Here is a 26,916-nt window from a genome sequence, read left to right as displayed (position 1 = left end):
CACATTTAATTAACAATTTAGAAATAGAAAGCTACGCAAGAATAACTGAATTGCATGCTCATAGAAGAATGCTTAGGATGTTGTTCTAAAGTGTTTCAACAGAACAATAAAAAGAGGGCCAGGGATTTAGCTCAGCGGTTCGGTGGCCTGCCTTGCAAGTGAAAGGACCTGAGTTCAATCCCCTGAACCAAAAAAAAGAACAATGCACTTTTGACAATGGAGAGGTGAGTGGTTAGGTTGTAGGAAAGAGGAAGTACATATAAAAATATCCCTTATGGCAGTTACATATATTTCTGCACTTATTTAAATTCATATTAGATTTCCTACTTTATCCATCAAACTTGTATGTACAATTATTCTGTGAAATTTCTGAAAAGACAAAGAAAATTACTCAGGGTAGACCTTTCTGAGTTCTAGAGAGGTAATGGTGTACCTACTTAAATCATCTTGTCCTTAACACACATACATAGCTACCACATGTAGGGGAGATATAAGAGCAAGTTACTTAGCCATTCTATATCTTTGTGTTCTCCGCTAATCATTCCAGGGTTAGAAGGTGTTGTATTAAGTGATTTTTAAATGAGACAATATGTAGAAAATGTTTTGGGTAATCTTTGTAAAGAATACAATACAAATGGTAGCTATTTATGTTTTTGTAGGAAGACATTAGTGGAATTTCCATGAGACTAGTGACCTTTACACTGTAGTCTTTCCAGTTCCTCTTACAGCTCCTAGCATGTTGTTTATGCTCAATAATGATTTGTTACTGATTGATTTTATAAAAAAGGGTCTAAGAATTTTTTTACTGTAGCAGAAAAGTCAATAGTTTATGTATTTGTCACATTTGGAGGATTATATATCTTCAGTTTTCTGAGCTAGGAGTTAAATTGGTGGCATAATGATGTAGAGTTTGTTTGATAAGATGTTCAGATCTAATACATGAGTTTTTGTGGGATGTAGCTCCCTGGAGGCAAACAATCTGGATTTGGAAGTTAGTGTTCTTCTGTTTTACATGCTGTTTGGCTAATGATTAAATCATTTAGCCTGTTTATTTATTGGTAAAATGCCTACGAACAGGTAATTTATCTTGAATGACTATAGAAAAATGAGACAGTATATTTAAGTTAGAATTTTAAGTCCTTTAGAAGAGTGCCCTGCTTATAGAAAATTTTCAACTAATCTGGTCTCCCACTAAAGCATTGAGTTAATGGCTATTTTTGTATTTAACCAAATTCTTGTCCCTTGAATAATTTAGACAAATATCACAGATGTTCTGTTAAAATTGATAACTGATTGTTATTATTGGTAATTCTGGAAATTAATAATATTGACTAAATGCTTTAGGCAGGGGTCTTTTAAGTATATTATATATGTAAATCTAAAATTTATAAATTTTGCCTGCTTTGGATGTGAAATTGGATGGCTAATGATATTTCTGTTTTGTAAGACTAGATGATTAGTTTGTGCACAATTCCATTAAACTTTTTAAAGGAAAAATTTATATTTTAGATGATTAAATGGAAACTGTTCAAAGCAGAGTTTTAAAGCAGCTATGAGAAAGGACAACAAAAAATGTTTACAAAATATGTTGTAGCAGTTGAGGATAGAATTATTTGTAAAGAGCCCTGAGTAAGTGTTGGATAATTTAGACATTTCCTAGAATAAATGTAGACATTTCCTTCTATTTTCGCCACTAGTTATAATATTAGTTTATACATTTTGATGTTCCTTTTGTAAGTGTGAGATTCTGAAAAGGAGCTGTGTTCCCACAATCAGAATCACTTAAAGAGAAAAGGGAAATTTCTTATGACTCAATGGGAAGTAATTTAAATCAGTGGCCTAATTGGGAAAGTCAAACTGTCTTTAAGAAGAATTTACCTTTAATGGAGCAACAGGGGGTGGAGATGGAGATAGAGAAAGAGAAATGTACCTAGGGGCACATCTCTCACATCCTTTATTTTTCAAAGTGACTATAGGTGATTTTCTGCCTGTAGGGTTGGAAGGTTACTGAGATGTAGAAAATAGAGTTTAATTGCATGAATTGCTTCCTCGTGTTTCTTGAGGGAAACAGGGAGTTTAAAATCTCTAGTTAAGTGTAGAAAAAGGTCAGTCCTGAAGGGTCCTGGTATACATAGAAAAAGAGTCAAATTTTGTGAAATAATAACCTACCATTTGAGAGAAGATGATAAGGTGAGGAGGGGAGTTAACTAAATTCTAATTTACTTTCATTTTTAAAAAGTACTCCACTTCACTTCTACCAAATTAATAAATACCAAATTAATAAAAAGTTTTTTGCTTAGTTGAAATCCTGTCTATTCAGCTAAGTTTGTCAAACATGGGGGATTTACCCGAACATTTTGTATGTTCACATTTCGTTGCTTTCCTAGAGCCCAGGGCCAACATTTTTCCCTCTATCTTCCATGAGAGACTGTGGACTTTCACTGCGCTTCTACCTTCAATTAAACATTGAAGTATGCTCAATATTTAAAAATATTTAGTCTTTTTTGTTCTGGTCTCCAGTCTAGACCCTCTATAAATGTACAGGTGAATGGTAGAATATTACTGTTACTGGGCAGTCTGCTTCTAAAAATGGCTCCCCAGCTAAATGTTACCTGGTTGCTTGCCTCTCTGGAGTTAGATCCCAGGTTCTTTTCTTGAACAGTGAACTGAACAAAATGAGGGGGAAAAAAGTGGCAAAGTTTATTCAAGAAAGTAAAAGCAAAGAGTGGGGAAGAAACTGGCTCTGCAGAACGAGCTTGAGCACAGTAAAAGTGGAAAAAGCAAGACAAAATAGTACCCTGCAGAAAGCACAATGGCCACTCCTGAGGAAAACCCACTTTGGTAAGTTCTTTTTGCGTCGTCTCTCCTTTATGTTGTCCAAGTGTCTAGGAAACCCGCGAGAACTACATACGGGTCCTGAGAGGCAGTGCTGAGGGCTTTGGGAGCTGTTCTGCGCTTGCGTCTGAGATCTTGTAGTGTGTAGTTCACGCCTACTTCCCTGGCTAGTTTGGCATGTGCTTCTCTCCTATCTTATTACTATACAAATAAATACTTAACTTAAAATGTGAAGTCTAGTTCCAAATCCGTGCCTAAGGAACTTTTCTGAGCCTTATATCCTTTCCTAAACTATTTTATGTGGATGAATTAAGAGTTGCATACTACTTAAATCGTGTAGGTGTAGTGGGGGAGACATAAGCAAAACAGAATTTGTATTGCATTGTGAAAACCACTTGACCTGTTCTCTTTTCCTAGCACTGAATTCTACGAAAGAAAAATCTAGAACTGGTTCTGTGTCAGCATTTCCAACATTGCAGAAGGAATGCCTTTGTTTAAACTTTCTGAAGCTTGGTGTAGCTCTCCTTTTCTAGCGTAACTAAACTACCAGCACTACCAATTAATTCTTAAGTAGATCTGCAGTGTTAAAACATAAAAATATTGCAAAACAACAATGATGTCGTTTAGGAGGATAGTAAATATGGAATTAAAGTGCCCTGAGATCAACCTAAGATGAATATGAACCATTACAGAGAGGAAAGGCTGTTGACACGTCTTTAAAGAACTGAGTGAGTGTGTGTGTGTGTGTGTGTGTGTGTGTGTATTTGAACTATTTCTTCATTGTTTTACCTATGAACTAATGGCAAAGTATGTGTTCAGTTTGTAATAGCTAAAACTTGGAAACAGCCCATCTGCCCATCAGTTGGAAACTGGAAACGAAGTGGTTTTTCTATAAAATGGAATACTATTCAGCCATAAAGAATGAGAAAGTAGATTCATTCATAGGTAAATGGGTACATTTTGAGGATTCACTCCTAAGTGAAAGAAAGAAGTCACACATATGCAAATACCGAATAGTTTCTCTGGTGTGAAAAACTAAAATAGTACTCAAGATCCTAATGGGACAATTAGCAATGTGAAATAGGAAGAAAAGGACCAAAGGTGTAGGGACAGTGAGAAGGTAAAAAATATGAGAAAATATAAAAATGGAATTAAAGTAGGTGGGGAGGGGAGGAGGGGGTGAAGGGAGGGTGGGGACAAGGGGAAAAAATGAGAACGAAGACCTGGCATGTAAAGGTACAAGATCCCAGTAATGAATGTAACTCTACTGTCTACCTAGAATGTACCAATAAATTCAATTTAAAATTTAAAAAAAAAGTGCGTGTTCTAGAGTTAAACTATCTAGGTTATAATCTTATCTTCCCACTTACTGCTGTTTTGAACATAGACAAGTTAATATCTTGAGTCTCAGCTGCTTACCTTAAAAACAAGACTAACAATAATAATGATGTTACAGAGCTACGAGGATTAAATGACGTTACCTGTGTAATGTCTTTACACATTATTTACCATAAATAATAGCTTACATTTATATAATGGTCACCACTTTTATTTCCAATAGTGAGATTGTAGAGATAGACTAACTTTCTGCTTTTAGAAGTGTTGACTGCTACACATCCTCTCTGAAATTAATGCATCCAGGAAATGAACGCTAACAAAGAGATAAAGGGAACCCAGGCACTTATTGCCAAAAGCAGCAGAACCACTCACTTTATTTCACCATGTAGCATATATCCGCAGCATCCATTCATTTTATCTGTTTGGCATGAAGCAGTTACAAGTCAGAAGCCAGAAAGAATCTGAACCCAAGTGAAAACCCAATATATCCAGAGTCTTTAATCTCTCTCTTCAAAACCAAAGGCAGACTTGAATTATGGACAGTGCCGAGAGAAATACTTGCCAGTCTTTAAATCAGGACATCATTCCTTAACATTCCTCTAAACAACCTCTTCAAATACAGCTCCTTCAAATATGTTATTTCTTATCTCCAGGATTTATAGATAGAGCTTTCATTCCAGTTCTTAGGAAACTGTATCATAAATAAGTAAATAAAATTTGTATGGTTCCTTATTTTCATTTCGGTAAAAATTTGAGTCAGGAAAAAAAACCCAAACTGATATAATTATTATTTCCTTATGTGTAAAATTAGCAATTACTCAAAGGAAGTAAAACCAGAGAGTGGTCTCAGATCTTTTATTATTACAAGTGAGTGGATAGTATGTGCAAAAAGCATAGTTTCTTTTTATTTCAGAAACTCAGAAAGCTCTTGCATTTAGTGAATCCCAAATCCCTTTTTAATAGTGTTGGGTAAGCAGCATCCACAGTCTTAAATTCTGCTGTACAGACACTTGATGAAGCAGCAGTTCTGGCCCCCGGAGAGCCCCAGCTTCGCCTCTGCGCTGGCTGCCTGTTCCTTGTTAAGCGGTGCCTTCCAGGTCACAGAGGTGCCTCTCAGCTGGAATGTGGTGTACCAAATAATGAGTGCAATGTCTGGGTGCTCAGATAAAGTGGGGCTTTGAGAAACCTTCGAGAAAAATTGGTCCTAATCAGAATTTTTGTTTCAGCTGTCAAGGAAAGCAAGATGAAGTTGTCAATTCATGCTGTTGGCCTTGTTTTCTCTTCCATTTGTTTAAAAAAACTTTATAAAAAATAAAAAAAAAAAAAAAAAAAAAAAAGCAAAGAAAAACCGGGCAAATATTCACTTCTCCTTTCAATAAACATAAGCATTACATACTCTTAATGAGGTAACAAATCCTCTTTTCCCTTTTCTAATATAAAGATGGTCAGATATTCCTAAAACAGGATGTATCCTTCCTTTTGCTCTCCTTCCCTCCCTCTTTTCTTCCTTTCTTTTTGTCTACTTGTCTCTTTTCCTTTTTCTTCTTTTTACTTCTCCCAAGGGCTGCTTTCCATTGGAGTACTTTCAGTGATAGTGTTTTGGGTTTTAGAACTCTGTTTAAAAGAAAGTAATGCTCTTTTGTCACTGATGGGAACATGAGATCATTTTTTTCCCTTTTATGTCAAAGTTGAACTTCTTTAATTAAAAAAAAGGATCATTTTCATATGATGACTCATTACAGTCATTTGCATAGAAAAGAAAGCCCTAACAGGATGATGAAGAAGGGATCAGAGTTGTACTAAATTATTGTCAGAATACAAATGATTTATATTGTGGAGGGAGAAATAATTTATATTTTTTTCATTCCTGATAAAATATTGTATTTTACCATTGATGATGGACCTGTCTTCATGTCTTCAGCTTCAGATTAGATAAAATATTTTCCCTTTTCCCCGTTGGCCTCCACTGAAGTTCATTCAGGGCTTTGGCCTTTCTAATCATTCTTATTACTCCTCTGAAAAATTCTTTAACCCTATTTCACTTTATGTGATAGCTCGTTCCCTCATTTCCCAACTTTGAATATTTTAAAAATGAAATTTTATTTATTCAAAATTTCCAGCTTTATTGAGATATACGTGACAAGTAAAATTGTATTATATTAGGGTATCCGATGTTATGATTTAATAAACATATTTTATGAAGTATTTATCTCATCAAGTCAATTAATGCAAATATCACCTTGCTTAGTTACCTCTGGTTTTGTTTTGAGGTGAGAACATTTAAACAAAATTGAAATATACATTTAATACTGTCAGCTACAGTCACCATGGCAATCAATACATATGTACTATAAAATTTATTGAAATATTGCTGAAAAATAAATACCAGAAATTGGAAATTATTTGTAATATTATCATGTATAGGTACTTGCTATTAATGTTTTGGCAAATATTCTTTCAGGTCTTTTCCTTTCCCTATCTATCTATTCATTCATCCTATCTTCTTTATATACCTGTCCACCCATCTGTCCATCCATTTCTATTGGTCAGTAGTATATCATGTAATAACTATTTAATTGCATCATGATTTTATTTATTCGGTGCCAGGGATTGAACTTGGGTCCTTGAGCTTGCGAGGCAGGCAGTGGAACCACTGAGCTAAATCCCTGGTGCATCATGATTTTAAATTAAATTACATGTATAAAGCCATTAAATAAGATATACCTTAATTAGTCTTCCTTTAAGGGTCAATATTATTGTAAAAATTTCTAACAAAATATATTATGTGTTGAGAAAATAATGTAGTTAAATACTGAAATGAGCTAGTGATTCCATCAGATAACGGAAAGTATGAAGATTACTAACTGTAAATAAAGTAGCTATTCTTGTTGTCATTGTTAACACTAAGCATAAAGTTTTGAAAAGACCATAACATTGAGATTCTTTGTCTAGGATACTCCTAGTTATTTCTACAGGGTAGAGGAAGAAGGTCTTAGAGAATCACTATCCACTAGTGCCTTAGATTTTCTAACAGAGGATCTAGTTCATTCATGAATTTAAGCAGAAATGTGCTAGTTATCTACCTGGGCCAGGCATAGAGCTGATATTGTCAATGCCGAGATGAGTAACTCTTGTCTTCCTCTTGACATTTTGGTGTTCCACAAGGTAGGGAAGGTGCATATTTTGGGCTTCTTGGGAAACATTGGGCAGCATCATTAAGATTGGGAAATTCTGGGCTGGGAATTTAGCTCAATGGTTCCAGTACCTGCTTCGTAAGTACAAAGACCTGAGTTCACTCCCTGGTACAAAAAAAAAAAAAAAAAAAAAAAAAAAAAAAAGAATGGGAAATTCTGCTAGCTTTGGGCCCAGTTTGTATCCTAACCCAGAAATTCCGACATCCCAAAACATTCCTTGGAAGCTTCCACTTATAGGTTGAAAGTCAAACTTTCATATGCTGATTGAAAAGTAGAGAAGAGATCCAAAAAGAAAAGTGCTGATTAAAGCTAATCCTGAGGGTGAAGAATAAGATCCCAGCTAACTCGTCCACTTCTTGTTTCTTCTGGATTGTGCTCTACCCTGGTAGGTGCACTGTCATTGAGGCTGGACAAACTTCCCATGTTAGGTTGGATGGAGTCAAGTTCATAAATTTGCATTCTGTGATGATGTCAGCATTTTCTTAGAGGATATTTTTATATGCATACAATGTACTTTCTTACTGCCATATACAATGAGCAGAGAGGAATTGTAACTGTCTAAGCTTCTCAAACTGTGATGTGCATAAAAACAACCAAGAGATCTTGTTGCGGTGTGGATTTGCATTCATTTGGCCTGATCCAGAGCCTGAGATTCTGCATTTCTAAAACTTTTATAAGCAAAGCCGACACTTGGACTTTGAGTAACAAGAACCTGAGACGTCTCTGTACCCAGGAGTGTTTGCCTTTCACAACTTCGTCTGTTTGTTTGCAGCTCTGGTGATGGTCCTAAATAGCATGAGTGTCAGCTGGAGTGCGCGGATTCAGATTTTCCTAACCTTTTGCAAGCTCACAGCGATTCTGATAATTATAGTCCCTGGAGTTATACAACTAATTAAAGGTATGCACTGAAAAGTAAATGCTTTTTCAAAGTATGTATCTGCTTTTGGTGTCTTCTAACACTTAACTTTTGCTGGTACCAGCAGAATCCTTAATTAGTCTCTGCTTGTGGAACTTAAACTCCATACTGTCATCTAATTGATTTGAAAGGCTGCTGCATTGAGGGTGAGTTGGTATTTACAGTTGAGAGGCAGCAAGAGGATTAAGACTGGGTCAACCAACAAAATAAGGCAGCAGTAAATTCTCCTGGTATAAATTGCTTGGAGTGAAAACTCAAAGTGAAAAAAAAAACAAAACACTGCCAAGATTAGTTTTGAAAAAAAAAATCTTTCATTACAGTTAAATATGGACTTTTTTTTTAACTTTAAAGTTGTTCAATAATCGCAGTAGAGTTTAAATAGAAAAAAGATTTCTGGAAAATAATGAAAGATGATTGATAATCCTGTTATTTTTTGGTTATCATTTCCTTTACCTTGAGAATGGTATCCTCTGCGAAGTAGTCAGATAAGGGAATAACATTCCTGGAAAAACAAATATTTATTTCAGAATGAAAATAGCTGGAGAATCTTAACTTTGATTGTTAGATTATTTTCAATGTAAAATTTGCATTTCTATCAAAATGGAACATTTTTCTGGGGTTATTTGCCTTTGAGGGTTTACTATTTAATAACAAAAGAAGTTAGGGGCAGTGCCAGTTAGAATTCTAGGTGCTTTAGGAAAGATGTGCATACAATTGCTTGTATTCCATGGAAATGGTTAGAGGAGGTTCACATGAGTTATTTAATTGGCAATGGGCACTCTAGCGGGAAATAATAGGAAAGAAATGTAAAGAAGTGACTTATAACTTGGGCATGTTAAGTATTTAATGTTTACATTGATTTTGTCTGTTGGAAGAAAGGGAATTTATAGAGAAATTTAATGACATTGCAGGAAAAGAATTACAACACGGGAAAGGAAATGCCAAAGTTCAGCAAAATCATTGCTGCTGGTAGAGGCATTAAACAATAACAAACATTGAAAGATCGGTCACTGTAGCTGGGAAAAGGAGATGCTGTTGTCCATTTAATAAGCCTAGTGGGAGATCTTACAGCCCTGCTGGCAAAATGCTTTCATCAAATCCAGCAACCTTAGCCAACTCGGAATAAGCACAATGAAGATTTTGGAACAGCAGAGCTTACACTGAAAGGAAGATACGAGCTTGGTCTCCTAATTCACCTTGCCTTCCTCAGAGCTGGTCTGCTCATCTTCCATTTTATTTGTCAGGAATGTATGCAGAATCATCTATTCTGTTAGTGCTTTCTTTTTTTAGGACTAAGACTTTCGTCTTCTGTAAAGGTCCTTCTTCAGTATTTGGAAAGTGTAGAAACTCTAGGTCAGTGGCTCTTTAGTCCTCATTAAGATTCCAAAAATTGACACACTATCCCCTGAAACTCAGGTAAAAATTTCTTTTTAATGCAATGTCACATATCATTGATAGCATTGGAATCCTTTATCAATCCTTACCACTGACTTATGTATGTGTATGAGGTGGTTGCCCAAATGGTAAGAACTGTATTTTAAGTCCCTCAGTATCAAAAATCTTCATTTGATATAGGTGTGGAATCCTTGGGGAGTTACAGTGGAGTGATCTTTAGTTAATACTTACGAGACCAGTGCTTAGTGTGACCAAGCGCCTTCTTAAATCTCGCCCACCAGAGAAGTTCCCTGAGAGTATCAGCACATTTTAAAATGAATTTTAATTTGGAGCACATGGTTAGCAGGTACTTTTGTTCTCTTAGTTAAAAATGAAATAAAATCGCAGTTTTCTTTTCAACATCATCACATGTTTTTGACACTGAGATGGAAGAGAAAGTCTTCACTAATCTATATTGCACATCCATTTCTACTCGAATCAGATCCTGATAATGTTGTATATTTACTTCCGAATACGTTTTGAGTTTTCCTTTGAATGTTAGACTTTCATCTCCTTGTGGCCTCTTTTATGCTACCAAAATATTCTTGAAGTTTAGAAACAAAATGCTTCTCTGTTGTATTACTCTCAGAATGCATTTTTGAGGGTCTGTGCTTATGACTCAATCTTTACAAAGATTTTTTTTCCTTTTCTTTTCCCTCACTGATTGTTCTGCCCTGCTTTCTGAGGAATATCGTCCCTTAGGCCAAGGAGACCACGAATCATGATAAAAGAATACTCAAGAGGTGGTTTTTTCTAAAGACCAGTATTTATAAGGACAAGTGGCCGTTTGAGTAAAACTGGCATTTCTGATTCGTTGTAGCATTTTAAAAAGTGAGCTATAGGTATAAGGAAATTGGTAACTTTGAAGGAAAAACTCAACGTTCTCCAATTCTGAGTTTCTATACTTACTGTCAATGCTGTGCCTGGTAATGCAGGCAGCAGCTGAGATTTGACTTGGAAGACAACGTCCCTCAGGTAGCTACCTCTTGCTCTTCTTTTGTTGACTGATTTTACAGGGAAGTCATTTTTATTTGGGTTATCTCATTCGCTATTTTCTTTGGGAAATAGAAAAAAATTTTTCTTATTTGCTAAAGTTTGCATATTGGCTGAGTAGATGGAATAATCTCTTATAAGAAAAAGATCCACTGCCTTACACAAAGAAAAAAGGGAACAAAATAGTTCATTTCACATTTGATGCAAAACTTATTAAAACTCAGGTTAGAATTTAGTGTGATTTCTCTTTAACATTTCAAGAAGAAAACTGTACCATTTCCCAAGACAGTCAGTTATTTTGTTTTTAAATCTACGAAGGACTAGCTTCTTTCATGGTCAAAGTAGAGGCATGTCCAAAAGAAAGACTGTTACTAAAATGTCATTTTCGTCCTCACTACAACAACTTTATTTAAAAAGAAATGCATTTGGAACTTTTGGATCAATTTATTTTTGGAACTTTTTCTCTAGAATGGGTACAGTATTAATATATGAAGCTGCTAGTGAGCAAAGAATAAGAAATAGAGACCTGAAACAGTACTGGTTCCGTCCCTCACTCCTGTATTTATGGTCAGAGTAAATAATAACCAGTTCTTCAGAAAGCTCTAAACTTTTGCATTCTAATTGCAGGGCAAACACAGCATTTTAAAGACGCCTTTTCTGGAAAAGATGCGAGTATTATGGGGTTACCACTGGCTTTTTATTATGGAATGTATGCATATGCTGGTTGGTAAGTTTTATCCAGATCTGGTGGTTTGGATAATCTAATATCTTCAAGTATTTTGCTTATGTGTAATGCAAGGTGCTAGGGAAATGTGAAAAGCTACAATCGAATGCAAGATGGTATACTTGAAATGTATCCCTCTCTACCAGGCCCGTTACTGTGCTCATGACTTAATGCAACCTTAATGTTATAAGGTTGGAAAGGTGTAATACTTTTCCTCACCCATTGTAAGGGTCAGGGCTAGCAATCCTATAACAAAAGACAGATTAACAAGAGAAAAGAGTAACACATTTATTTAATCCAAGATTCATGTTACATGGGAGTCTTCAGAAATGAAGACCCAACACCCCAGGGAAAACTTTCTATTTTTATGGATGAAAGGGTGTGATGTAATGGTATAGATGAGAGGGGAAGCCTAGCAAGACCAATCTGTTCAGATTCATCTTAGATTCTCTGTGTGGCAGCTCTTCCTGCAGGTATGGGGCAGACCTCCTCTGGATCAAGGGTCTTACAGGTTACTATCAGAGAAGGTAATCAGAGAATTTCTTCATGACCTGCTCTACACAGAAAGGCAGAAGGTTGGAGTATATTTCTAGAATTTACTGCTTGCTTTCAAGGAGAAAGGGGTCCAATTTCTAGGAATCATTGGGAAGAAGAATTCTGTTTTCCATGGCTTGACTTAAACAGTAAGAAAGAGGAATATGAGAAATAAAAGCAGGAGAACTTGAGGTAGATCTTGCTTCTGAGCCCTGTTAGTTTACTTTAGTTCAAACTTGTTTCCATTAGTTTGAAGTACTCAGTAAGCCAAGGGATTAGAGGCTGAGATACCATTTTCTAAGTCCAATACAATGAAGATGACTACTAGTTTTAGTTCAATATCATAAAAGGAAATGCTTGGGTAGGCATGGTGGCTCATGCCTGTGCAGTAATTCCAGAACTTGGGTGGCTGAGGCAGATAGATTGCTTTGAGTCCAGCCTGTGCTACATAGTGAGTTCAAGGCCAGCCTAAATTACACAGGAAGCCCCTGCCACAAAACAAAAAGCAAAACAAACACCCCCCCAAAAAAACAGCAACAACAACAACAAAAACTCCAAAATAAAACAACAACAGAACACAAATACTAGGTCTTAAGAGCTCGTATCAACTACTTCTAATTAGGTATCAATAGCTGGGCCTGGTGGTTTACCCCTGCAATCCCAGCTACACTGCAGGGAACCTGAGTCAACATGATCAAAGTTCAAGGCCAGCCTGGGCAACATGAGTCTCTGACTCAAATTTTAAAAAGGGTCTGGGGATGTAGCTTAGTTCCGACTGGGTTCAATACCCAGCATCACAAAAATAAAGAAGCACATACATATATACATACAATTATGTAGCAGTAAGGACAAAATAGCATCATAAGGTCCTAGAAATAAATCCTTAGCTTGTCATAAAAGTCAGCAGAAGCTCCAAAGATATTTACAAATAGCGACGAGTCTATTTTTTTCTACTTTCTGTGATAAATAATTCAGATACAAAAATAAAGTGTTCCAAGGAGGGTAAAATAAAGTTCTAAAGACAGGAAATAAGATAATCAGACCTCCTGTACCAGGCCACATGTAACATTTTTAACGTTTCTTAAAATTTCCTTGACGTTTGAAAAGTAAAATATGCCACAAAGATGACCAAGATAACGATGCCACAGGTATATGTCCTTTGAAGGATGTCTGTCTGTGACAGCTACCATTTTGGTGAAGACATTAGAATATCATACTTAAGCCTTGCATTGTTCAGCAGCTTGAATAACAATAGTCATGAATGAGAATGGATCTTTTCCTAATTAAATTTTATTGACCTCCTAAGATTTAGTTGAGATAACTGTTTCAAGAAAGCCCACTAGGTATAAAAATATTATTGAAACATCAAAATCATCACAACAAGGTGATCTTTTAGTGGAAGTTTAAAAACAATGTATTTGTGAAGCTAATATTGATGAGGCTTTAGCTGCGAGAATGTTCTATGAGGCAAAAAAGAGTATCAGGAAACTTTACCAGCTCAAGCATTATGTAAATGCCTTTCTGACACAAATTTAATTTTCTTTAGTTTTCTTTAGTTTTTAAGATCTCGCCTTCAGGTAATGCAGGGACTATAAAGATATATTTCTAAAATAAATTAAGTGGTACCCTGTTAATCTCACTGAATTATGAAAGTATTGCATTAGAAAGGAATTAAGAGAGTACAGCAACTTAAATGTTTTAGCATGGCTTTGAAGCAAAATATGCTTGAAAGGTGTTAGACGATTGTAGCTCTCAGGAGATCAGGATGAAATATTTGTATATTCCCCAAATATCTTTACAGCCATTGTGTGTAAGCATTAGTTTTCAATCACTCAATCCTTTTGAAGTCTTTTCACTTTTGTCCAAAGCACAATATGGTGCTGGGCAGAGAAAAGAGCTGAGTATGATCACAGGGTTAGAAGCAGAATCCAGCTCTTCTGTGGCTATTCAGCCCGGATCACAGCTCGCAGCCCTGGGGTAGCAGCCAAACTACTGTGAGGGTCGCTGAGAGCCGCCAGAGCAAAGAAGGGAGGTAGAGAAAGCTTTCAGCTACTATCAGGCGCTGGGAGCCGCTCAGGGCTCGATCAGGAATGTGGAATGTGAAGATCCTCACAAGGGGGATTTGATTAATTCTGTCGAATAAAGTTCCTTTTCCCTGTGAGTACCATGCATCTGTTCCCATGGAATCTTAAAATATTTCTGCCCTCCTCATTCCTTCTGTAACCAGCAGTGAATATTCAGGTCACCGGCTTGATGTGGAGCCAGTGTTCTCCACTTCTGAGGCTTTGGAGAGCTGACAGATTTCTCCGTGTATAAAGACTCTTTTCAGTTTTAATTATCTTATTAATATTGAATTTTATTGGTTCTAAACCCCAAATGTTACTCGGTTTATAGGGTAAAAGGGGTTCGTGTGCTTTATTTCTACTTTCACCCACAGAATCTTCACGACCACTCCCCATTTTGAGAAAACCAGATACATTGATTTCCTTATATTCTTGAGGGTTCAATCGCAACATTAGAAAATAAATTCAGGATTTTTAAAGGGATGTTGTGCTAGTTATTTTTCTTGTTGTTGAGACAGAAGGCTTGGCACCCAAGGTTAAAGGGGAAAGGGTCTATTTAGCCCACAGTTTGTAGAGGTTTCAGCCCTTAATCGCCTGGCTACAAGGCAGGGTGGCAGAGTGGCAACAGTTCTTGGCAGTAGAAGACAGCAGAAGCAAGCAAGCTTAACGGCGTCTTTCTGCAGAAGTAAGATGGTGCCAAACCAATCAGTCATGTGATTTAGGAATCACTTGCCCTTAATCCTAGCATCACACACTCTAGGTTTAGCCCCACCTATGACTGCATGAGGCTTTGGGGGCGAGGGCATCTAGACACAGCCATGACAGATGTAATCTGAAACGAGTGGTCTACATAGGGGACTGATAAGTAAATGATTTTCTACCTGGATTTCTGCTTTGTGATGAGATGGAAAGAATCTGGTCATTACTCTGTGACCATCAGTCTTAGAAAAAGGAAGCTAGGTTTAAAAAAGAGTCCGTTGGCTTGAAGTTGCAGAGAAAAAGTTAGAATATGGATGTCAGTGGTCCAAGATGGAAGCAAAGAGAATTCCCCAACAGAGGGTTGCTTGTTTACTTTCCAGATGTGACCCCTGCCTATCAGACTGCTCCATCTTTCCGGATGTAATTATAAGAGGCCTGTAGTTGACCCATTGCTCCTTGCATTGCTGCCAGGACTACCGTGTCACACACGTGTGCACACGTAAGCATTGGGAGCATTGTAACACCCATGGGAGCATAGCAAATGAAAAAGAAGGAAGCTAAGCAGCTGTTGCCATCAGGCTGATTGGCCAGCCTGTTAGCCTGCTCGTAAAGGAGCAACACCACCCGCTGTCCTGGAGACCCCGCTCTGTGAGCAGTCCAAGTCCTGGGAGTTGAGTAAGAAAAAGTCTCCACCGAGCCTTGGAGAAACTGAATAAGCTTTTTGGCTCTGAGGAGCACAGAACCCTTACAGTATGATGACAACTCCTTCACAGAAACACGATTAAGGAAAAAGAAATCATTAACCCAGCCAGGTCACAGAGTTGGGTCAGAACAGCTTTAATATATTGCCACTGTCTGCATTCAGAGAAATACATCTGCCAGTCCCCTGGTGGCCTTGGGGATCTCATCCAATTTCAGTCCCATAGCCTGATCCAAAGCTAAAAATTACTTGGTGGGATTTAAAAAAGTAAATAAACAAACAGAACTATGTGATAGAAAATAGTTTTCGGTGTCTTTTTTTCTTCCTTTTAACTCTCATCCTCAATGGATTCAGTCTTTCTAAAGCACCTGCTGGGATTATTTTGTACCATTTTGTCACATCTAATCTAAAGAATAAGCTTTTTTTTTTTTTAAAGAAGAATTCATGTGTTGGGTGTTGGAATATGCTGCTAGCATTCCTTTGCCTTTTATGCATAATCACGGAAGAGCTGGAACAATGCATTTTGTGAACATTCTCCAGGGGCCTTGAGGAGGACTCAGTGCTGGAGATATATTTCCCACAGGATGTGCATGTTTGGACTAAAATAAGAAGCTTTCTCCTTCCTATCCTCTACCCTGCCCTGAGCCCTTTCCGTTCCACTATTCTCTGGTACCATAGAAAATATTTGAAGTGATGTTTCTTTTTCATAAATATTTTCCTTTTGCTTTGATATTATTAGAAAAGACCAATTTCTAAAAACAACTGTGAAGAAAGAACCGGCTGTCTTTGGATGAGAGGCTTAGCCACATTCCTGGTGTGTGATTTTTGATGCATATATGAAACACATCAACTCTCCCAAAGAGCATATTTCAGATGCACATACTGACTGTTGTTTGCTTTCCTAATGTTACATTATAACCTCTACTCTTAGAAACTTAATTTTTGAGTCATTTTAAAACTTACCACTTAACTTTTTTTTTTTTGGACTGGGGACTGAACTGGGGACCTTGTGCTTGAGAAGCAGGCAACGGAACTACTGAACTAAATTCTGGCCCTTACCACTTAAGATTTTGTTCTCCTTTGGTTTTCTTTGGAGACAGGGTCTCACTCTGTAGTTGAGACTGACCTGGAACTCACTGTAACCCAGGCTGGTCTCAAACTCAGAGCGATCCTCCTGCCTCAGCCTCCTGAGTGCTGGGATTACAGGTGTGCACTACCACACCTGACTCCTTTACCAGTTAACTTTTTTGGGGGTGGGGGTTTGAGACAGGGACTGACTGACTATGTAGTTGAGACTGACCTGGAACTCACTATGTAGCCCAGGCTGGTCTTGAACTCACAGTGATCCTCCTACCTCAGCCTCCACAGAGGGCTGGGATCATAGGCATGCGCCACCACGCCCAGCACCACTTAACTTTTAAAATCACTTTTCTTGTTACCATTCTTCCAATATTTCGAGTGTATCAACTTAAAAGATAGCTAAAACTGTAGCTCATTTAATCTTGAACATCAAGTATCTGTTTTTGAATTTAGATGAGGTTTTTATGAAGATGAAGCAACATAGACTTACCTTTCTTTTAGGCTGTGTGGTACTTTTAAGCAAATTAAAAGCTGATAGACCATTTTGTTTGAGATTGTAGAACATTTGTATATACAGACTTGTGCTCTTGTGTACTCATAGGAAAGGCTGCATCTTTAAACTTTCTAATGGATAATAACTGAAGAATACATTGAAATATTGTCTATACTTTGCGAAAATTTCTTAAATCTATGAAATGCAGAGGCAGCAATTTCTTTTCTTTATATATTTTGTGCTTCCCATAAAAATCCCTTAGTTTCTCCATTTTCATGATTCAATTTTCTATTTACGCTTATTTGAGGGTAGAATCTGCCTCGACTCTACATTGTAGAAACTTAAGAAAGACAATGTAGAAATGTAAGAAGGACATTATAGAAACTTAAGAAAGATCTATGAAAGCTTTAAGTGGTCTCCAACCTTCCCAGTAAGTTGGCAAACAAGAGTTAATTCCTGTATGGGACTGGTACAGGTACCGAGTGAAAGAAACAGGTCTGGATTTCTCTAGGACCCTGACATTAGGATGATATTTCCAGTCCTATGGAACTTGAAAGTGAATTATTCCATGACCAGAATACTTCTTGTCACATAACCTCCCCGAATTATTGTGGACTTGAGAAATGTTCAAAATTTCCAGTGCTTTAGTTGTTTTATAGTGTAGTGGCTAACAGTATGCCTAAGACTAACTGCCTAACTATATAAAACTGAGAAACGGGAACTTCCTAATTTTGAATTGAGGTCATTTAGGATGCACATGTTAAAAAAGTGATCTAAAAGGAACAGGTGTGAATTGAGGGTTTATCATCTTTTCGCTTTTAAATTATACACTGACAAATTATAGTTGTACATATTTACAGGGTACAGAGTGATGCTATGATTTAGGGATCTAGAAGAATACAATCAAACAAATTAACATATCCATTACTTCAAATATTTATTTTTTGCAGTAGAACATTTTCAATGTGCTCTCTTAGTAAATTTCACAAGTACATCATTATTTATACCATTATTGCTTCCTACTGGTGCACTGTGTTTCTCTGTGGGAAACCCAACGACTGCTCCCTAGATTGAGAAATGCTGCCTTTGCACCCTGTTTTTTTTTGTTTGTTTGTTTTTTTTTGTTTGTTTTTTGGTGGTACCAGGGATTGAACTCAGGTCCTTGTGCTTGCGAGGCAGGCAGCAGAACCACTGAGCCAAATCCCTGGCCCCGCACCCTAAGTTTTGATTCACTCGTCTCTGCCTCTGAAATTTGGAATCACAGGAGGCAAAGATCCTCTCGTATTTAATTCTCTTCCTACTTGATGTGCCTCGCTCCTAAGGTAGAATGCCGCACAGGTTCTCCCGTCCTGTGCACGCCCCCATACTTCTGTGATTATGCAATGTTCTCAGCTTGGGTGACCTCACAGCACCCCAGCAGAACTAAATGTGATCTATTCTTGGAAGCTCACATTGGGAGATGGTACCTCTAGGGACCCTCCTTGACCTTGACCAGGCTGAGTTAGCTCTGCTCCGGGTTTCTCTCTTGTTCCCTGAACTCTGAGCTCCTCGTGCAGATAGACTATGGGTTTTTCTCACTCAAATGCCTAGCATTTGACACATTATAAACCCCCCACAAATATGGTTTAATAGGAAAATGCTTTTAATTATTGCATATTTTTATCTTACAATAAGTATTTTTAGGAAGTTTTCATAATTTGAATTCACTTGAAATATTTAAAATGTAAGACTTTGCATTGCATTGGTGAAATATATTAATGCTTACTGTTCATTTATATGTTTTTAGGTTTTACCTCAATTTTGTTACGGAAGAAGTCGAAAACCCTGAAAAGTAAGTAGCCCTATTTACTCTGAATCTCTATGAGGAATAAAACTTAAGATGATGTAGTTGAAAAGTAAACGTGGAGAAGGAATTCCTTGTGGTTCAGTAAATTTTATCATCGTATTGTTCTCATCATTGTTGTTATTGTCTTACACAGATAAATTTGCCTTGATTTTTTTCATAAATGATATGTAAATAAATATATGTAATATAATTTTGTATATATAATATATGTAATATATTTTTTCATAAATGATATGTAAATAGCTATATATTCTATACTGAAGTCTAAATTGTCTTTTAATTAGAAAGCATAAAAATAAATTTGTATTTTATATGTGCTCTCACATGAATGTGTAACTTGACATGGCTACTCACAAGTATAGTCTGAACTCAAAAGGTTGACTCTGTAATAATACAAATACTTCTCTTACACCTGTTCAATTAAAGAAAATAATATAACTGATGGAACATTAGACATGAAAATAACTGCGGAATGTTAGAGGAGCTTGTAAATTTAGATAGCTGAATGCTTATTATTTTTACGTTTCCTTCCTTCCTTATTTCTCTTTCTCCCCTGCCCCCCCCGCCATACTTTGAATTGAATCCGGGTCTCATATATGCCCGACAAGTGCTCTACAACAGAGCTACACCCCAGTCCTATTTTTATACATTCTTTCTAAATAACAATGTGATTATTAGGTGATTTTACACACACACACACAGACACACAGACACACACATTCATATATATTGTTTCTAAAACAGATTAGGAAAAATGATTTTTATAGTTTTTTTAGTTCATGTTATGATTTGTATATAACATTTCAGTTTGCACAGAAAAATAACATAAAAATGTTTGGGCCAAAGAGGAAAAACTTAGGAAGCATAATGTAAAGTATGAAATTATTTAATTCACATTTTTATTCAACATCTGCTATGTTCCTACTATTTTGTTAGGTATATTGTGCATAAGTCGGCTTGTCTTCAAGCACTTGATTGTTTTATTGTCTGTTTGATAATTCAAATGTATAAACCATCAATGTTAAGAGTATGCTTGATACCACCATTGGTTATTGACTCAATGTGGCAAAGAAGAAAGATTTTATGTAGGTAGATGTTCCTTAGATTCCCAACTGAATAAGTTAACAAGTACAGGGGGAGAGAGAGAGAGAGAGAGAGAGAGAGAGAGAGAGAGGAGAGAGACTTGACTTCTAAGAAAAGGAACAAGTACAAAGGCGAGTCAGTGTGAAATAGCCTGTACATCAGAGCGTATGCCTATGGGTTGGCAGTGTGAAGTAAGATGGACTGAGAAATTCTGGCACCACGTGTATTGGGAGATGGTAAACTGATTAGATCTGGCCGAGTGTATGAGGGTTGTCAGAGTATAGAACACACAAGCCAGCAATGGATGTTAAAATGATGTTTCATGGCATCTGACCCAACTGCTATGCAAATCAATATGCAATTTCAACACGAAGAAAGCTATTCTATTAAGAAATGTGACTAACTTATAACACTACTGTCATGTTTATAACTGGGATTGGAAGCAGAGCACACATATTTACCAGGAACTGGTCTTAATAATACTTGGAAATGACAAGCTACCTTATAATTGCACACTCGTATGTAGAGATAAATAGGTTGCCCTGTCTTGTTGGTTTTTGAGAATAATTAGAACATAAGTGGCAATGCAGAGAAAAAAACAGCTCTTATTATATTTTATATAAAACATCCATTGAATTTCCATTATGTGGAAGAAATAACTATGGTTTATGACTATGACTTTTACATCTAAAAACATTTTAAAGACACTTGTTACTAAAAATCACATGCAACTGTGGGTTTGTTGATATACCTACAATATAACATTTATTATGTGATATGTCAGTGATGTATATAATGATTTTCAGCTCATATCATTCATTCCTTTTAATGTTAAGTTTAAACTAGTTTTGTTTGCTGTATCTACATTAATGTAGTATATATTAAGTGTATTTTAAAGCTATTTATGCCATAGTTACTCCAACCTGAATTTCTGTTGTATTTCACCAGAATGGCTTGGTACTCAAAGTTTCTTTCCCTCTCCTCTCTTCTTTAAGAAGAAATTAATTCATTTCTTAGTTTCACAAACTAATAATGTCTGTGAGTCAGTGTATATGCCAATACTAAAAAATAGTGATACATTGTGTTTTGTTTGTTTGTTTTTCTATGTACAAGAAATTTTCTTATTTTAAAAACTAGAAATAACAATGGAATGTACATCATGGGGCCATGTTGATGAGTTAATGTGTATGAAATACTTAGATTACTGGTTATCACTTTTTAATCTCTATGTAAGTGTTTGGTGGCTGGTACTACTATTGTTATTTTCTTGTTTTAGAGCAAGGTAAACTTACTCACATAATAGCGTTTTTTAGGTTTCAAAATTTGAAGCAATTATTTTTCTTCAGTGCTTTTGAAAGAAATATGGAAAATCATTGCACATCATGGAAATCTACTGTTACAGTTTAGATAGATAGAGGTGTCCTCCAAAGGGCCCGTGCATTCAGAGGTGGGCTTTGGAAGGTTACTGGATTTTGAGGGCATTGCAGCTGGCTTGTTGTCAGGAGATGGGTCCTGGATAGAGGCAGTGCAATGGACGTGTGACCTGGGAGAGAAGATCTCTCTCCAGGTTCCAGCCTTAGCTCTCTCTCTCTGCTCCCTGACCACCACGATGAGGCAAGCTTTCCTCCACAATGTGCCTTTCCTCCATTCTGTTTCTGTATTTGAACCTGACAGCCATGAATTGAAACTTCACAAACTGTGAGCCAAAATAAAGTCCTCCTTTAAGATGTGGGTGTCAGGTACTGTGTCTCAGCCACCAGGAAAGTAATTAAAACACCTACACTCTGAAATTTTCAGCACTGAAGAAACTTTTGTTAACATTTTGTTCTCTCACACTGGATGCCCACATATTCAACTGTTACATGGAAATTTCTGTGTAAAATTTGACGGACACATTTATTTTCTCAAAAGTAAAATATGAGATGTCCATAAAGTATTCTTTTTAGGATACAATAAAAGGCCAACATTGTATTACATATCTATCAACCAAAGTAACTCAGTGTTTTGTATAATTTGGGGTTTTCATGTTTGAAATGACATCTCCTGATGTTCACGATCAGTTTAGGTCTTCAAAATCTGAATTTTATCTTTAAAAGTCAGGGAATTCTTTGGGAAATACTTAGGGGTGAATATCAGGAACAGATGGTAAAATCATATAAACCTAGTCCAGATGTATCATTTGTATTAGTTTGTAGGGAGACCCAGTTTCAAAATACTTTCAGTTAAAAGGGGGGATAATTATGATTGCACCCCCTTTGTGACAATGCCAAGGTAAATGCGTTTCCCAATTGCCGAGGCATGTGTGTGCACGTGTACCGCAACACAACATTCTGGCAGTAGGCTAAATGACTCATCAGTCAGAGCTACAACACCTTTTACTGGTCCTCCTCCACTTTGGCAATAAAACTTTCCTGAAATTGTGACCTAATTAGCAAGGTGATAATTAATTCGGCTCATTGAAAATAGCTGTGTGCTTTACAATATGTAGAATGCCGAGTGAAATTTCAAGACCTTTCATTTTGAGAAATCTTTCAAGTTACCTCATATGAAATGTGAAATGCTTTCCCAGCTGTTTCTGTAGACATGCCTTTCAGAATGTGTCCTTCAGTGTTATAGCAAGGGTGAGGGAAATTTGGACAAAATCTCTGTTTATATAATTGTATTCATCACATTAAGGTATTTTCCCACGGCTTTTCTGATAATGATTTCCTCTTTATGAGTAGCTTTGAGTTCATGGAAGTAGGAATTTTTCAGATATAGTAGTTTCCATTGTAATAACATACAGATATTGCCTTTAATAATTACTGCATGGTGACTGACTCCACAAATGAATCTGTTAGATAGAATAAAAATAGTATTTGAGGGATATGAATGAACAGTTTGAATCATGAAGGTCATAGAATTCCAAGGAATACCCAATTTAAAATGTTATTGCCCTCCCAAATGACATGCAAAATAATAATGGCTAATAACATATACTTAAAAAATCAAAGTGTGTTCACAGATGTAATGAATTTTGCATTATGTCATTACTTTTGTGGGGAATATATAATCTGTCATTGTTCAAAAAGTTACACAGTGCAGCAAACATATCACTAAGATGTATAATGTTTGTAATCCTATTCTTAGATTGATAAATCATGTGTTGATGAAAGCTAAGAAATGAATTGCTTTGCTTTGACCTTGGGGTCTGACATTAGTCAGTTTGTCTATTAGACTTGTTCCCATGTTCTTCTCACTCCATTTATTCCTTCTGTTCTGAAGAGTTGGAAATAGTAGACTTAGAGGAAGTCAGTAAAGCTTGCTATCATTAGTCATTTTTGAAGAACAGGCTATCAACATGCACTGAATAATCAGCTTTAATAGAAGGTTTAAATACTCAAGAGTGTCATGTTTAATTCATACTTTACCTGCTTCCAATTTATATTAATTGATGCCTCAAAGTCATCACACCTTGCACAATGATAACTTAGAAGAAGAGAAACTTGGCCTGGGAAAAATGTCCAAAGGTCTTTGTGTGATCCATCAGATTAGTTCACAAGGGCCCCCAAACAGTCAAGTTGTTTGCATTCATTTGCGATGTTGCAGTCCTACATTTTAAGTCAGTGTATTTTGTAAATCAGTGTAAGTAATGTGTTTTGGGTCCTTATTGACTGTTTAGTTCCTTATTACACTTCTTCCATGGCCTATTATTTACAGGCCCTATAAAACTATTAGCCTGATTAAAACACAGCAGCACAAAACAAAACAAAATCTTCCCTAAATGTGTCCTAGCCAGGTTGCATGACAAAAGACTGATTTTAAGTCTTCTTATTTTGTAGTTTGGCATTTCAAGAATGCAGCTTTTTATTACAGACAGATATTCCTTACGTGTTCTGTAGATTTCTAACTTACTAGAAAAGAGCATACACAATGTTTTTGCTATATATATATATATATGTAGACCATAGCAAAAGTGTGTTTTTTTAGTATAAGATAATGTAGTATACATTTTTAGAATATTTACAAAGTTTCTATTACAAATGGTCAAGTGACAACTGTTCTTAAGTCATGTAAAGTAATTTTTATAGAAAGTTACCTCGCTATAAATGAATGCATAGAGAAACATCTCGATTTTGAAACAGATTTCATTTATAAAAATATTTATCAAATTACTCTTTAAAAATGAGGTCTCCTGATAGAGGATTTGAAAGTTTTCAACCCCATTATGAGGCAAATTGCCTCTGAATCTTTGTTTACTACTTTCAAATGGATAGTAATAATCCCTATATTATAGTTCTCCTGAGGTTGTGAGGATGAAACATATGAAATTGAAAAATGTTAATGAGCTCTTCCAGTAATATAAATTGTAAAATTAAATTTCATTCAAGTTCACAAAGATCTTCCCTGTAGCAAAATGAAGCCTCTCTTTATTAATGAAAACAGGCACTGCTAGAAGTATCTTTAATGTGACACTCGTATTCTTCAGTTGCTAAACTAACTGATACCCAAGTTAAAATAGCTCAATCTTGCGTTCTTCAGTAATGTTCGTGAATTTGGTGAATTCACTCGAAAGTGTGTTTTTTTAGCAGGCGTAAAATTATACTGGTGGGGCCTCCAAGACAGACAAAGGCCAGGATTTGGCCAGGTGTCACTGAGGTGAGATGACTGTGCTCAGAAAACAGGGTCACTGATTTGCTCTTCATTGCTTTTGTTCAATCTACAAATTTCTCACTGAAGGAGCATGTGGTTGACATACCTTGGGATCAAAATGCTTGCATTTCTCAGCTTTGCATATGCATAAAAAATACATTTGGTTCCAAGATAATTTGTTCATATAAGGCTGAAGTGTCCTGTAAGTGGTACAGAAATTATAGAATTATACTAGAATATTTTAGTGTTATAATCAAAGAAGATGGATATCACTCCACGACATGCTTTGTGGAAGCTGTTTAACTTTTTGTTTGTTTTTTTTTTTTGGTTTTTTGAGACAGGGTCTCACTATGTAGTTCAGATTGCTCCTGAACTCAATGGGTAGGTAGCCCAGGCTGGTCTCAAACTTGGCCCTGATCCTCCTGCCTCAGCCTCCTGAGTGCTGGGATTACAGGTGTGTGCCTCCACGCCTGGCTTAGCTTTTTTGTTTTTTAATTTTAATTTTAATTTTAATTTTAAGGATCCCAACCCCATCATGAGGTAAAATTGGAAGGGTGATGCTTTGTGTTGTGTTTTACTTGCCTTTATGCAGTTTTTTTCTAAGTTTAAATTTTAATCTTACTGAAATTTATATTTTTTTAGCCTAGAATAATTAACTCATGTTTTAGGAGCATTTTCTGTTGCCATTAGCCAACAATAAGTGGTACTACGTATGAGTAGAGTGATAGATCGCAGAGTTTCAGGATTGGAGGAGTTGGGGATCACCTCATCGAGTTTTTAACCAGATGTACAGTTTTACTCTTGGTCATCTTTAAACAGCAGTAATTCACGTAAAGTTGAAAACAAAACAAAACAAAACTGGCTTTAAGTACCTTGACCTTGGCTGCCTATGTTTTTCACTTGCCTATGGTCATCCGCAACCTTGTAACTTCTGTGACCATTTCTACTGTAGATAAATGATCGGTGAGTGGCATAAACAGTGGACAGTGGCTTGACTGCTGTAGATATGACCAAAATGGGATCATATCAGAGTTAAATCTGTGGCATCTGGATTGTGCTGTTGTCACATTCAAACACCGACTCACTATTTTTATCTATTCTTTTCTGGAAGGCAATATCTTCTGTAATCAGAAGTATAAGTCAGGTTAGATTATCTTTTGCTTTTAAATCTATATTTTTGTTATCCTCACTTTCTGGTATTCTCATGTGTGTGAAAGCTACCCTGCATGCTTCTCCATATGTGTATTTGAAAGTCAGGTGATTATGCCCAAAATGTGTTTCAGAAGTACAGTTTATGTTCTGGGTCATACTTAGTGAAAAACGCCTTAAACAGGTGAAATGTAGTCTATGGCCTGCTGCTGTTCGGACAGTCATGCAGACTCAATGCTTAAAGATTCATTTTGAAATAGAATAACGTCACTTGGTGCTCCTTGAGGGCAGGGACAAATACATCCAGATCACTGTATGTACACATGCCATGCCCCATACAATTTTGATCATTTCTTTCTTGTCACTTTTTACATTGACTCAGTTTATTGGTCTACTGAAGAAAATAAGAGTGAGTTTTGAATTTTTATATACATAAGTTAAAACTTTATTACAGGTATACCTATCTAAGGTAACTAAGTCAAGTTGAAACTTTACAGTGAAGAAAACATTTCCTTTACTCTTACGAACTACATATATTTACTTACTGACTCTTTGAAAACAGCACTGGCTCAGCAAATCAAAATTCTAATCGTATCTCCTCTTAACTAGCTGTTTGACCTTGGACAGACCTCTGAATAGCTTCTGAATCTTTGTTTACCAGTTTTAAAGGGAAGGTAATAATCTCCTTGTTACAGTTCTCTTGGGGTTTTGAGGATAAAATGTAGGAAATGCAAATATGTTAATTAACTTAAAAAGTAATGTACAAACACCATCTGCAACCCAAACCTATATTCTTCAAAGATTACCATGTTTTATAATTTTGGAAAAAATTGAGCAGATAAAGGTAGTTGTTTTATGAACAAGAGGTTTATTAATCAGTTTGAAAGGTTCAGCATCATCTTTAGAGTATTCAACTCCCAGCATCTTCTGGAACGCCTCAGAGTATCCAATAATTTAGCAGATAAACGCTTTCACGAGATGGTGAGAGTCCCTTTTTATTTTATAGTGTTTAACCTGCCTCAGGTGACCTATGCTCACACTTCGTAATGACAACAAATTTCTCTGGAAGATTTTTTTTTTTCTCCCTTCTGAACCAAATATTTGTTGTCCACACCCATGTTGTCATTGTCACCATGTTGGCCAATTGTGCTGTTACAACGGATGGATTATTTGCATTTCTACTATGGCCACCTATTTTCAGGT

The 26,916-nt window shown here is 36.3% G+C and overlaps 1 protein-coding gene across 3 annotated transcripts in view; it reads left to right on the top strand.

Annotated features, from left to right (window-relative positions):
* Positions 1-26,916, top strand: part of Slc7a11 (solute carrier family 7 member 11) — a 94,356-nt gene that overhangs the window by 28,958 nt on the left and 38,482 nt on the right. For all 3 annotated transcript variants that reach the window (XM_010638766.3, XM_033760017.1, XM_010638768.3), the window contains 3 exons: positions 8,140-8,265; positions 11,338-11,437; positions 18,790-18,834. In XM_010638766.3, coding sequence (XP_010637068.1) covers positions 8,140-8,265; positions 11,338-11,437; positions 18,790-18,834 — 271 coding nt within the window. The remainder of the gene's footprint in view (positions 1-8,139; positions 8,266-11,337; positions 11,438-18,789; positions 18,835-26,916) is intronic.

The sequence above is a fragment of the Fukomys damarensis genome, unplaced genomic scaffold, assembly GCF_012274545.1.
Source record: "Fukomys damarensis isolate Sample0158 unplaced genomic scaffold, DMR_v1.0_HiC HiC_scaffold_38, whole genome shotgun sequence".
Lineage (NCBI taxonomy): Eukaryota > Metazoa > Chordata > Mammalia > Rodentia > Bathyergidae > Fukomys > Fukomys damarensis.
Note: the sequence above shows the minus strand (reverse complement) of the source record. Positions and strands in the feature narration are given on the sequence as shown.